Below are 14,599 nucleotides of genomic sequence, written 5' to 3'. Positions count from 1 at the left end.
TTTTGTGTTTATAAATACGCAGATGATGTTAAACACTTTATAAACCATGTTTTTGAAAAGTGCTATATAAATAAAGATAATATTATTATTATTACGTAATATGTGAATGGGACTTTAATGTTGTACTTGCTCAAGATTTAGCTAATTTGAACTACTTCACATACTGTCAGGTCATTTAATCCATAGCAATGCATCCTGTTTTATAAACTGATCATACTGTATGTAGTGGGAAAAAAGTAAATTGCCCTCTGAAATGTAGTGGTGTATTAGTATAAAGTAGCATCACATGGAAAAACTTGAGTTAAGTATAAGTGAATTAAAGGGAACATATTGTGTTTTTTGTGGTTTTATTATTTATACACTGTTATGATGTTGGATATCTATGCTAAACACGGTCAAAGTTCCTTTAACATATATAGAAATGTTCCCTGCAAGTCAAAAGCCCATTGCTCTGAACGTTTTTTTCTACCTTGCTGACGACCTGACGTTGGCTTGTCCTGCATGCCCATAAATGGCCGTCCGTTCCGTAGCCTTTGTCGCTAGGTTGTTGCTAATGTCTTTCCATGTATTGTTTGCGTTGTCCACTCTCTGGATTCCAGCTCAAACACGTATGGATGTATTTGAGAAGTTTACATTCCAAGTAAAGAGCGAGAAAAAATAGTGAAAGCTTACTGTTTGTTTCATAGTTTGTTGATGTAGCCTCCTGAGCCTGCGGACATCTGCCAAGGGGCAGCTTCCAAGAGCTGGCCAATCAGAACAGAGGAGGATAGTGGCCTTAAAGAGACAGGAGCTAAAACAGCCTGTTTGAGACTGAGGCTGAAGTGAGGGGCTGCGTAAAGGTTAAGTATAAGATAAATAAGGATTTTTTTGAACTATAAATTATGCAGAGATATTCCAGTAAAGCCTCAGAATATAAATATAGACCTGGAAATGTGCATAATATGTCCCCTTTGTCTCCTCAAATGCAGTACTTGAGTAATTTGCATACATTATGTGTGCTTGTCTATGCATGCATGTACACACAACATCATACACAAACATGTGCACTCCTACCACCACTGTCACTACAGCCTGAAAAGTTTTTTCATGGGTCACAGTGTCCTTGCTGTCCCACCTCATCCCTCCCTCTGTGGAATAAATGAGCAGCCTCCCCTGCCCGAGCCCTGGTCTGAGCCAGGCCACTTCTGAGATCACAAGGATTAACTCTGACAAATCTATAGTCCACACCCTCCAGGGCTACAGCCACACTAAACACAGGGGAGCCATGATGATGACTTGGCTGGTATTTAGAGTTTATATTCCACTGTGCTACACCCAAACTCACAGAGAGCGGGCTAATTAATCAGCATTGATCTCTTAAGTTTGGACTGATGTCCAAAAACATGACCTCAGGGTTCTTAAATGAAACCAGCTGTTCTGCATTCAAATGAGCATTAAATCTACAGAAAAATTTTACAAAAGCGCACATGACCATGGCCATAGCATGTAATTACAGGAAAGAAAAACATGCACAGTACATGCATGTAAATTAGTATATAACGTGTATAGATATCCTCCATCTGTTCTTTCCTCCTCCTGTCCACCCTGTGAGCCGCATGGATGATGGATCCCCAGTGCCTCTGGCCGCATATAATTAGATGGTTCAATTGGCTGTGCGTGTGTTTCTTAATTACAAAGATGCAGGAGTGGAAGGGTGCGAATGCAGGGGTGATTTGAAAGCAAATTACCTGTTTGGACATGAGGAAAATGGGTAAGAAAGCAAAATTAATTGCTCCTTGTTGTGTGATTGCGTATGAAATAAGGCAAGATGGCAGGGGCAGGTTAAAAGACGCACATTTAAAAGGAGCAAGGGAGAATCACAGTGATGAGTTTGTAGTCTAGAGATCTTCCCCATCTCACCTTTCGAATGTTGAACCGCCTGCTACGAAGGTGGTGTGCAGCCAGTTGATTTGATTGAAAAAAGGTTGTGGGTCAGCACATTCAGTTTAAATGCTGTTCTGAAAAGACCCAGTGAGAATACAGATTGGCAATGCAATTATCCCAAACCAGTTGTCAACACCTCTCTTTACTACCCGGCTGCCACTTTGGATCCCAGTCTCAGTCTCAGACTCTGAAGCCTATTTAGGATTTGTGAGCAACTCTGTAGGGGATTCATATTTCTGCTGCCTCAAAATCTCACATCTCACATCAAGATCTCTACATGTATCCTTATCTTTGTTTTGTTACTTAACTCCATAGTAGCTCAGTCTCTTATTCTCTTATTTGACACACAAAGGCACACTCACTGGTGTTTAATAGTTAAAAGTGCTAACACACCTGACTGTAATAGCAGCAGACAGTACTTTCTCATGTTGTTTCACTATCTACGTTACACAAATCTGCCCCAGTGGATATCTGACTTGATGTGCTGTAGAAAGACATTATTCCCTGCTCTGTGCGTAGCTGCACGACTGACTGGATACATCAAACTCTTTCTAACGTGATGATAATAAATTGCAACCCCCAAACTGTCACAGACTGCTGTAAAATAAAAAGGCCCAAGGTAACATTGGCCTCCTGTCATAGGCTGCAGTTTGGACGTTCCAGTGTTGGAACGTCCAAAGGTTAAAGGTTTAAGGTTACTCTACTGCACAGTCATGCAACTGGACAAGTTCAGACAGCACAGACTTTGCAGAGAGGAGGTGCACACTTATAAATGTTATTTGACTGGACAGACCTCAGGCAATTTATTCATCAGATTGGTGGTGTAATCTGGAAGTTGGTAGGGCTCAAGGGTAAAAAATCCTCTATTATTTTTACATCTAGTGAGGGACTGTTCGTTATTTATCAGAGCGGGGCACACAGCAGGCTGAACTTGTCATTACGTAGTGATAACAAAGCCCCCCCATTTAGAGGGAAGATATGGTTATTATTGGTCAATTTTACTGTCATTCAGCGCTCTGTAAAATTATAGTCAGACCATCAATCACAGAGCTGAAAGCAGCACTTTCTTCCCAGCAACTGTGGAGGCACAAAATTCTGACAAAAGGGGCTTCATTCATTTAACCCTTCACATTCCAACACAAACTGAATAGGCAGGTTTGAATGGTTTATTTCCTCAGAAACATTTTCCTGTCCTGTCACCATACAGCGGTAACACATATTTTGAAAAGAAAAAACTTATTTAAGGTAAATACAAAATGCAGCCATTTAAAGTTCTATGTCCCTCCCCTAAATTAAAATACAAATTACATAAGTCCCTCCTCAGTCCTTAAAAAATTATTTGACGTGCCTCCCTCATTTTGCACCACTCACCTCCCTCTCATAAATAACGAAACAGTCCCTGACAAATGGAAAGTTCCAGTCGACGGTCTGAATCAGTCACTGGTTTATTATATATTATTCCCATTACATTTCTAAAATTATGAGTTAACTGTGTCTTCAATGAACATTAGCTCAGTCACATGACTTTGCATATACCTTCTAGAAAGATTGTAAATACAAGTAGAATGGTGTTTTAAAGCCCTATTTACAGGTATCAATAGAAACCTCTACATTATCCAAAAAAACTTAAATTGTTCAAATTCCTTGATATGTAAGCTGCTCTACAGCAACTGAATACCCAAATACAGAAAAAGGAAGATAATTATATTTTTATTACTAACACACTAAAATGAACACTGACACTCAGAGAGCAAAATCTCAGTTCAAGTCTCCAAAACTCTAAACACATTTTCTGCTCTGTATCCAATATGTAATTCAACATGGCGCTTTCTGCAACACACCGCACACAGTTCTCTACATAAGACACAGGAATCTGACGTAAAGTCATGTCATAAGGGACAACACACTTTTCAACAACATCTGGCATGTCAGCCTGTCCACACTGGCCCATATTCTCCATCGAAACCAAGTGCACATGAAGCAGCTTTACAGGGTGTCTTTTGAGGAAAATTCTGAAAGAATGAAAGATCTGAGACATGAATATCTGGATGTAAGTACAAGATTGACTACAGCACACTACACACAGTACAGCATTTATTTCCAGTGGACTGGACTACACCATACAGACTGACATTTTTATTTTTTGGCTTTCAGACAGTACTGGAAATGGATGCTAATGATGATCCCACATGAGTTTATTTTCATCAATGAGGCTTCAGCCTCACAAAGACCAGAAGAAGGAGAAGGAACATTTTTGGTCACTGAGCCATTGTAGATGTTCCTGGCCAATGAGGTGGCAACATCACAGTGTGTGCCGCCATCGCACATAATGGTGTCCTCCACTGCCATGCCAACCTTGGTCCATACAACACAGACCACATACTCACAGTTTTGGACAGACTGCACAATATTTTGATACCAGGTGGACCATATGGATGACGCAGAGCAGCACAGATATGTTGTAGTGTGGGACAATGTCAGCTTCCTTTGTGCAGCCCTGGTCCAAAACTGGTTTGTTGACCACACACGATTTCTTGTTCAATACCTTCCATCCCACTCTCCATTTCTTAATGCAATTGAAGAGATCTTTTTGGCATGGTGGTGGAAAGTGTATGATCGTCAATCCTATGTGTGCATACCTCTTCTGCAGGCAATGGAAGAGGCATGTGATGATATTGATGTCGGTGCTGTCCAGGGCTGGATACGACACTCAAGGTGCTTCTTCCCTCAGTGTGTAGCCAGGGAAGATATCGTCTTGATGTTGGTGAGGTGCTGTGGCCAGACCCAGCTAAGCGGTGAGATGCAGCGTAAGTATTTTCTTTCCTGTTTTTTTTCTGTAATTTTTTTTCTGTATATTTTATCCTCAAAGTTTTCTTTTCTGTTTACTGTATTTGATAGAGAGCAGTTGTTCACACTGTTGTTATGATGCACTAATTAGTTGTGGGGGAAAAATAAAAAGGTTTTGTTTCAACAGTATATTTGTGTTTCTGCAAATATTTCTGTAGACTCGAACAATCTCTCTCTGAAGAATTCTCTACATACAGAACTATTATTATGACAAAGTCCACCAAAGAAGAAAGTGCTTTTGAATGAGCACAACAGTGTGTAGTTGGTTGGACAAAAATCTGATAGGAATATAGTGTGTGCTGTTTGGTGCAAAAGTTTGATTTTCAATAAGTGTTTATGTAGTTTTGAATGTGGTGCTTCATTTTGCAGAATATATAAGTTGTTTTGCACTTTGGGTGAGTGGTTTTGTGAATTGTGTTAAGTGTTTTGAGAAAATGAGCTCTGTTTTATCAAAAATGTCTATTAGCAATTAAAAAAAAAACAAAAAAAACTGTATGCAAAGTAGCTAACTCTTTTTTTTGGTCACTTGAGGGCAGCACCACAAGACAACACTGACATTTTAGCTTAAACATTTTAGCTTAAAAAATGACTTAATTAATTGATTAATCCACTAATCATTGCAGCTCTAAATAGTTGCTTATTTACACATACAGCAGACAGAACATTAACATCCAATTGGAGTTGTGTTTCTGGTGAGCTCACCAATGTACTGTCCAATATTCACTCTCTTTTTAACTCTGTTTTTGGTCTCCACTCACTCCTGAGGAAAATATCTCACTCTTTAGCTGCTAAATGCTCCAATATGTTCAAGTTTGTCTGTCTGCATGCTGTTTAGTGCTAGGCGGGTAACACAGAGCGGTTTTATCAGAGCTTGTGTGCTGAGAACAGTTTCCTGCTACGACTGGAAAAGACGTTGATGAGATGCTATAAAGCTCCCGAGAGCTGAGGGGAACTGCAGTGTCGGATGATATTTATCAGTGGGTTTGACACTACAAGCAACCCTTCTAACATTACACATAGTCATCAGATCCATTGTCAATATAAAAATATTGATTTGAACAGCCTTAAGTAACAGTACTGGAGCATTTTGTAAAAACTCAACCACAGAAGAGCACTTCCACAAAGTCAAACCAAATTGAAGTGAACTGAACTGTAGATAAATAATAATTCTCTGGCCTTGGTGGAGCAGTACAATGTTAACTTAAATCTTCTGGGTAAACACAGTGTAGGCACAGCTATGATGTGTGAAAACAGTCAGGTTCACTCACTTGAACTCTATGCAAATTAAGATGCAGGAGGTCATTCAAGGATGAATGCCAGAATATAGCAAAAGTCAGTCTAAAGATGAAAAAAGTAACTTTTAATCTCCTGAAGGTTAATATATGATGCGTTTGTTTTTGCGTGTGGGCAAATACTTTTTTGTTTACTACTTTGGGATCAAGGCAATTACGGCACTTCATCAAATTGAAGTCAATTCTTTTGTGCATTTTAATAGAATTGTAGTTAATTTATATGCTAATTCTTGCTATAACATAATGTTGCTTGGCATTGGGAACTTATAGAAGTTGTTTTTCAACAAAGAAGTGAGTTCATTCACTCCTGGGTATGAAGGGTCATGAATTAGCATGCAGACAAAGAATGTGCATCTATTATGTGTACTAAATGAACTGCTTCTATGCGAAGAATGCACACATACACGCACGCAAACACACGCAAACAGGAAGCAAAGCAAAAGACAAAAGTAATAGAATCAGCCTCAGTCAAGCATGGATCTGCTTTTAAAGGCCTGATAGGTATATAGACAAAAGTGCTCATTTGCAGCATTAACTCTGGAGAGCTGGAGCACACAGGTCTGGTCCTACCGCAGAGGAAAGTGCAGCTCTATGACAGCTGCTTTCATGCCGAGCTCAACCACTTTCCACCTCTGCATTCAACTAGGCTTTAATGCTCCTTTCATAACAAACCTCTCAATAGAACTAATGGACCATGGGAGTTTGAGCCTGCCAGAGAGAGACACAGATAATCATACATAAAGAAAGCGAGAGAGAGATGACCTGAAGTAGCTCCGTTATCGGATCTGTATTCTATCTTCCTTCTGTCTCTACTACTTTCTACCTTCAGACCTCACGCTGTTTCCTCACGTTATTCCCAAGTCTCTTTTTTTCTTGACTGTCATATCTGTTTCTCCTTTATCTTCTCTTTCTCCTTTCTCACCTCTGCCAGACAATAAAGGTTTAACGTTTTGATGTGCTGATCCCTCTTTCTGTAAGGGTCGGTTTGTTTGATCTTTATCTATCTTTATCAAAGTTGTTTTGTTTTCTTGAAGGCTATATATGCTGTGGAAGCATACTAGTACACTCACTCACACACACACACACACACATTCATATGTGCAATAAAATGAATATAGCAGTTACAACATCCAAGGCACTACTAGAACTAGAAAATGAGCTAAACTGGGTTGATCTTTAACAAAACTTCAATCTGCATCCAGAAAGATAAAAAGGTCTGACTAGCTATATAATTCCCCAAAAGTGAAACTATCTCTCAAAAGCTAAGAATATCTCAACATGAGGAATGCAATCCTCTTGGGCAACCTAATGAATCACATTTTGTAATGAAATAAAGCATAAACTCTTCACACCATAAGCAAATCATATAAGTGTGTCCCTCTTACAACATACTGACAACTCAGGAGGGTTTAAAATACTATGCATTGACAAAATTACACTGTGGCCATTTTATGTATTTATTTGTTGAGGATTTTGCTTTTATTTTGACAGACAGTGTAGAGACAAGAAATGTAGACAGCGAGAGAGAGGGGTATGACATGACACACAGGTCCCCAGCCAGGAGTTGAACTGTGGACATTGTGGTTATGTGGTCTGTGTCTTAACTGTTAGGCCGCCAGGGTGCACCATTGAATTTATTTTTTAATTACCTTTAACATGGTCTTTGACTGATGTGGGTTATCCATATTTTTAGTATTCTTAACCAAGTTGGATATACCAGATCTTTCAGAAAAATCCCCTTGGAGGCCGACGTGAATGTTGTTTACAAGTAGGAAACTCTTAATTACAGTATCTGTAATATGATATAAATGTGGCATAAGCACAGAAACTAGTCCTTTTGGATCAATGAGCCATCAGAAACAGTCAAGAAAAGCTTGTTGAGAAAAAAAACTTTCATTTGTTTGAATTTTCTTCAGCTTGTCATCAAAAGAAGCCACACAAATGCTGCAGAAAGTAACAGCTTGTGCACAGTCTGAAAAGTTGTCATACACATCAAAGCAGAAGCAAAGGATGTTCCCAAATGCAATTTTGTCATTTCACTTGAATTCTAAAGCAAATCATTTTGCATAATTATTTCATGAAAAACTAAATCCAGACACCCAAGCCCACACTAACATAACTGGCCATATAATAAAATAAACAAAAGAGAGGGAAAAATAGAAATCTGACCCTGAGCAATTACAGCCCTTTGAAAAGTCTTTTTAAATAGGCCACCGTCTGTCTGCACAATTGCTCTGCTGACTTTACAAAGCTTACGTCTTGCTTATTCACAGGTGACTCATGACTCATTTCTGTTTTTGAGGAGAAACAATCCTTAAATATAAAAAAGACTGGCAGCCGACATGACAGAGTACGTAGACTGGGTATAAAACTGTGAAGTAATTATCACTGACCTCACAGTCATCTTAGTTAATTGGTGTACAGACCCTTGAAGAACTGCAGTTACAGGACAGAGGAAAGAAGTGACGAAGGGAGAAGGGAAGAAAAGAAGGAAGGGAGGAGGACATGGACAGCACATATTGTACTTTAGGTGGTGAATAGAAAAGAGAGGGAAGGGAGAGGGGAGTCTAAGAAGAGAAAGGCATGAAAAGAGAGTGGAACGGGAGATATGGTAAGGTCAGAATGAGCAAGTGAAACGAGTTGAGATGCACAGAGGGGTGAAATTGTGTGAAGGTAACAGAAAGAGATAAGGTAAAGGGGCTTGTGCAGCATGTATCTTGCTGTGCTCAGCTCAGTGGGGTGAAAAAAACACACACATTTACTGTACATCTGCATGCCATGGACCTGAGCAGATGCACAGACAGAAATAGCTCCAGTGAGAAAAGTAAAAGAAAGATACAAGTCCATCTAGGGCAGGATGGATGCAGGAGCACTCAACTTAGCTTTAGCTCTGGTGGACATTTTGAGAGCTCTGATGTTTCCTGGTGGTTTGCTTTCTCATTTCTCAGCATTTTTACCTGAGCTTCGCAGAAAACTCTCTTCCTGGAGATGGCTAGAGATGTGTGTGTGTGTGTGTGTGTGTGTGAGCTCACACTAACCAATTCACTGGAGAGTAGCTCTGTCAAACGGCGTGAATTTGTTATATGCTGCAAATGCACACAACCTTCTGACCTCAGCCCAAGGGGATTTGTGAAAGCTGCTGCAACAATGGCATACAGTATATCACTTAAATTACGCATTCTGGGCAAACACATACTGTATGACCTTCATATTGATTTAGTGCATCTAAATAGCCATTTTACTCAATGAGGCATGGTACTGTTATATGCAGTTTTGTCATACCTATCATACTGTGTGGCATCCAATTGAAATCTACACAAAAGACAAGAAAAAAACTATAATATGTAACCTCACATTGAATATAAAAAGGCCCATAATAATGATTTCTAAAGCAGAGATCGGTGCCATGGAGCAGAGAGCAGTGCTGTGAATACTGACTGTGTCCTTGGACCAGGCATGGGTGACAACAAGCTATGGCTGAGCCGATATGTAAATTTTAATTTCAGTTTGCTTTATTGGCATGAGATGTGAGCAGAGTAGAGTAGAGAAATCTTTATTATCCCCACTGGGGCAATTCATTTTGCAGCAAACATTAAGATTGAGTCCTAAAACATACAGCTAAAGGAACATAATAAACATTAAGATTAAATCCTAAAACACACACAGCTAAAAGGAGACACAGTTTCAGTACTATTTAGCCAGAACAAACAAAAGTACCTATCAGACATAACAGTAACAAACACAATATCACGATGTATCAGTCCTAGTCCATATACCCTCCGGTTACAAGTTCAAACTTCGGATAGCGACTATATCTATTCCTGCTGCATCTAGGCATCCAGTACCTACATCCAGAGGGAAGGAGGGAAAACTCAGAATAAAGAGGGTGTAGAGGGTCCTGAAGAATATCTTCAGGTTTCCTAATGACCCTCTTCTGATAAACAAGACAGAGGTCATTCAGATCACAGCCAGTGATTTTAGAGCTCATCCTCACAATTTTCCTTAACATATTCTTATTTGTCAGGTTTAGGTTCCTGAACCAGCAAATAAAAGCAAAGGTAAGGACTGACTCAATACAAGATGAGTAAAACATTTTCAAAAGTGATTTCTCTACATTAAAACTGCTAAGCTTCCTTAAAAAGAGTAAGCGCTGGTGACCTTTGTTTAAGATTGACATTAGGCTCAAAGCTTAGTTTGTCATCCACAATTGTCCCCAGATATTTGTACTGGCTAATCACTTCTACCTCTTCCCCATTTATGAGGGTAGGTGATGGGGGGACAGAGGCCCTTCTGCCAAAGTCAATAGCCATTTCTTTTGTCTTTGGTACATTGAGTTTGAGAAAGGAATTATCACATCACTGTAAGAATTTGTTAACAATTAAAAAACAAGCAAGTTTCATCGTCTTCGAGAAGACTCACTATAACAAAGTCGTCATCTGCAAATTTGATAATATGTATGGACTCATGGTGGTTCACACAATCACTGGTGTACAAAACAAACAGTAGGGGTGAGAGAACATTTACTTTCACCCTCTGAACAGTCAGTTAAAAAGCTCATAAGCTGGCATAAAGTGTTAAAATCTATAGCAAAGTTAGGCAGAAGAAAAGTCAATAAAAAGCAACATTAGCATAGCTTTGACTGAATGAATGAAGTTAAGGAGGGTAATGGTGGCATCCTCTAGCTCCCTCCCTGGTTTTTAAGCAAACTGTAAAGGATTCAGTTTATCTTTGGTCATAGTAAGGATCTCTTTTCTAACAATCCTCTCAAAAGCTTTCATAGTCAGAGAAGTAATGGACACAGGATTTAGTGATGTGGGAGTCCCTACCTTGGCCACTGGCACTACAATAGAGTCTTTCCACATTTTGGAACCTCTCTTTGAAGAAATCAACACTGGAATATAAAAGAAAGAACGCCACATAATTGCCTGGCACGGTTTTTGAATAGCCTGTCCCCAATGCCATCGAGGCTGGGACTTTTTCCTCTACTCTCCACTTTCTCCTCGTCGATGATAATACTGCTCTCATGGGCTCGAGTATCATCCCTCAAAACTAGATGTTCATTTTTAAAATCATGCTCATCAAAACGTAAGTAAAAATGATTCAGTTCATCGGCCAGCGCTCCATTAGGTTTGTCAGATAAAACAGTTTTCTCGCCTTTCCTCTCCATCCTCTCCCATGCAAAACGGGAATTACCTTTGCCAAGTTCCTTCTCTACTTTGTCTTTATATTTCAGCTTAGCTTTCCTTATTTCCTTTTTCATATTTTTAGCTGCCTCTGCTCTTTGGGTGGCATCCCAAGATCTCAAATCAAAACAGATTTGACAGATTTAGTTATCCAAGGTTTGTCGTAGGGAACACAGTACACGATTTATGAGGGATAACATTTTCTTCACAGAAGGTCATATAAGCAGTAACAGTCTCAGTCAACTCATCTAGGTCACTGCAGGCATGTGAAAAAAAATGTTCGTTGCCAAAGCATTTTGGATAAAGGGAAAAGGAAGCAATAAAGAGCTTCTCACATTTTGTTCTTCCATATATCACAAAAATATTAATGATTGTACCTCCCTATCAAAACATCAGTTGACAGTAAAGGGCCCATTACAAACGCCAGTAGGCCACCTGTCCTCCGCAGGGCTAGTAAGTGAAGGCAGCGTGAGTTTAACCTTCAGCTAAGAGTAATGAAGTTTGACAGTGCTAAGCAGCCATGCTTGCTCATTAAGCATCCCTGTGCCAGCTTGTCGTGGTCAGGGTCTCTCCTCTTGGCTTTCTCTTTCATCTCTTAGCTGCAGAAGCACAAAGCCCAGCGGTCTCCTCATTAGACAGGCTTATTGCGTTAATTCAGCCCAACATAACACACTGTGCTGGACTTGTTCCAAATAATCCCCCTCATTTGTGTTTGTTGCAAACAGGAAGCCGGCTTCTTCGACCACTGGTACAGCTGAACAGACCGATGTTTGGCAATGTTTGGACCTCTTTCGGATGATGGAGGCCTCCACTCACATTGGGCGACATTAGCCCACAGTTACAGTGACAAAATGCTGCCAGCAGCTGAACCATTGACCTCTACAACATTTAAACACCCTCAGCACCCCCAATTCTAACACACAAACATACACACCTGTTAGCTGATAATCTGCATGAACATGAGAAAACACTTCACATACCGATTAGGGTGCTACAACACCTGTGTAACCATGTCATTAAGTGAATATCTTATGTGGTCACACAGCTTCATAAAAATGGAATTAAACTTCTAAATTCATTGTTCTGTTGCCATTTTTATATCAATTTTAAAGTATTAAGCAAAGATCCTGCATCATTTTATCAAATCTCACTGTACCCTAATTTTTGACCATTAATAAAAACAGTCATGCACTTTTCAGAGGTATGAGCAGCATACATGTGCACTTATGCTGTGGTAATGTATTCAGAAAGAGATCCATGACCATAGACAAAGAGGCTTAGCTGGTTTAACTTTTAAAGGCATAATCCAAGACCCCAAATATATACAAAAAAAGATCAAAAACACAGAAATAGAGCTATTGCTATCAAACTGATTGACAGGTATTTTGATACACATTAACACAAGACAAAAACTAATCAAGGTGTCTTCAGCAGTTGCTAATGGTTTGTTCACATCAGTCATTTTTGTGAATATTACAGGATAATATATATTTTTGAAAAACCATAATCTGTCAAACTCTTCATGTTCCACTACACCTGTAACTTGCAGTCAGAAAGTAACTGATGGGGCCTGTAGTCATGCCTGCCATTGCCTCAGCAACACTTCAGCACCATGGACAGCACTGTCTGTTCAGCAGTGTTGGCTGACAGCTCATGGGGAGATTCTGGATGCTGTCTGCTTATCTGCCTCTTGGCAGCTCACACTGACAACTAATTCATCTAATCAACGGATCAATCAAATTCAAATCCATCCCAGTGTTTAGGAGTTTAATGGTTTACAAACTTATCATGTCAAGGACACCAAACAGCCTCAAATCATTTCTGTAGCTGAAGTCAAATTTATACATTATCTTCTATACATTATTTTTGAATGAAGTAGCAATAAACTATCCTGAATGTTGCATTCTTCCAAGGCCCCCCTCCAGCCACTGCACCCCACTTTGACAAGCACTTACCTGACAATGCTTGCATCCAGCCACAGATCTTGTACACGGTGGAGGTGCTGAGGAGAAAGAAGAGACTGAAGCAGCCGATGCAGGTGACAACCAGCATCATGGACATTCCAATGAAGAAGGAGGCGGCCTTGAACGCACTGGAGGGGATAGCGGCGAACTCGGTAAAGCTACCCTGGCAGGCCAGCTCTCTGGAGATTCCGTCTCCAATGCAATAGTGGAAAAGGCCGAAGTAGCCGGCCTGCGGCGTATCCACGCCATCGCCAATCCAATAGGGCTGTGAGAAGATGGTCACGTTAACAATGCCGAACAGGATAGTGAAGATGGCCCATAAAAGTCCGATGACACGGGAGTTGCGGACGTAATTGGTCTGGTACAATTTCGCAGCTTCTGCAGATGGTAGCATTGATGCGGCAGTTCCAGGTATCATTTTATGCAATACCGAAGACTAAATGAATGTTGCGATCTATCCGAGCACAAAGCGAGTACTAAACATCTAGCACATAAACCGTATATATATATTTTCTCTTACAAAATCATCCCGAAAACAGCGCGAACAAGCGGAGCGGAGAATCTATGCCTGTGCAGCTGCAACACAGCAACATCTGTCAGGCGCGATCAACTCATGACGTCGCATCCTAAAGCCAGGCAATGAATCAAGTGAGGAGCTAAAAAAGCAAGAGTGTTTGAACCCTGGATGTGAGCGACAACTGTGGAAACTCAACGATTTACAGCAGGAGAAACAGGCTGCCTCCCACTTGCTCCGTGTAGCCGTCAGACGTGCACATCGCTGCCGCACTGTGTCGCTCACCGATGCCCTTGGAGATCCTCGAAAAACCACGGACTGAAAATATGTATTATTCACACTGTACTCGGCTGCACAGCATGTGACGCGCACTGATCCGTAGCAGCCAAAATACTGAGAGCCTATAACAAACAAGCTGTTTTGTGCATCTGAACGGGGTCGCATCCAATAACGCGTTACAGGCCTGTACTTACGAATTAACGCAGTCTACCGTAATAGCCATTCAGAAAATTTGACAGCACCCCTCAGGATCGTTAAATGGGAATTTATTCTCCGGTTTATGACAGCATCGCCGGTCAGCTAGTGATGCTGGGAGTCAGAGAGGGAGGGGCACAGACTGTAGACGCAGAGGCAGCCTCTGATGTGCGTGTCTATCTGTGCAAACAGTGACACACACACACACACACACACACACACACACACACACACACACACACACACACGCACACACACACATGCACACACTTCTGGCCAACGCTGCGTCAACATCCACTAGACTGATGGTTCAGTGCGATTTTAAATATCCTAAACAGAAGGGTTGTCCGCCTAAATCTGGTGCGAGTCCTGCATGTCACTGTTACCTGCCGTGTTAAAGAC

At 40.6% G+C, this 14,599-nt stretch overlaps 1 protein-coding gene across 1 annotated transcript in view; it reads right to left on the bottom strand.

Annotated features, from left to right (window-relative positions):
- LOC121897710 (LHFPL tetraspan subfamily member 3 protein-like) overlaps positions 1 to 14,096 on the bottom strand; it is a 30,188-nt gene extending 16,092 nt beyond the window's left edge. Inside the window, exon 1 of the mRNA XM_042412402.1 lies at positions 13,201 to 14,096. Coding sequence (XP_042268336.1) covers positions 13,201 to 13,627 — 427 coding nt within the window. The 5' untranslated portion in view covers positions 13,628 to 14,096. The remainder of the gene's footprint in view (positions 1 to 13,200) is intronic.
- Between the last annotated feature and the right edge of the window lie 503 nt (positions 14,097 to 14,599).

This window comes from Thunnus maccoyii, chromosome 5, assembly GCF_910596095.1.
Source record: "Thunnus maccoyii chromosome 5, fThuMac1.1, whole genome shotgun sequence".
In the NCBI taxonomy this organism is placed as follows: Eukaryota; Metazoa; Chordata; class Actinopteri; order Scombriformes; family Scombridae; genus Thunnus; species Thunnus maccoyii.
Note: the sequence above shows the minus strand (reverse complement) of the source record. Positions and strands in the feature narration are given on the sequence as shown.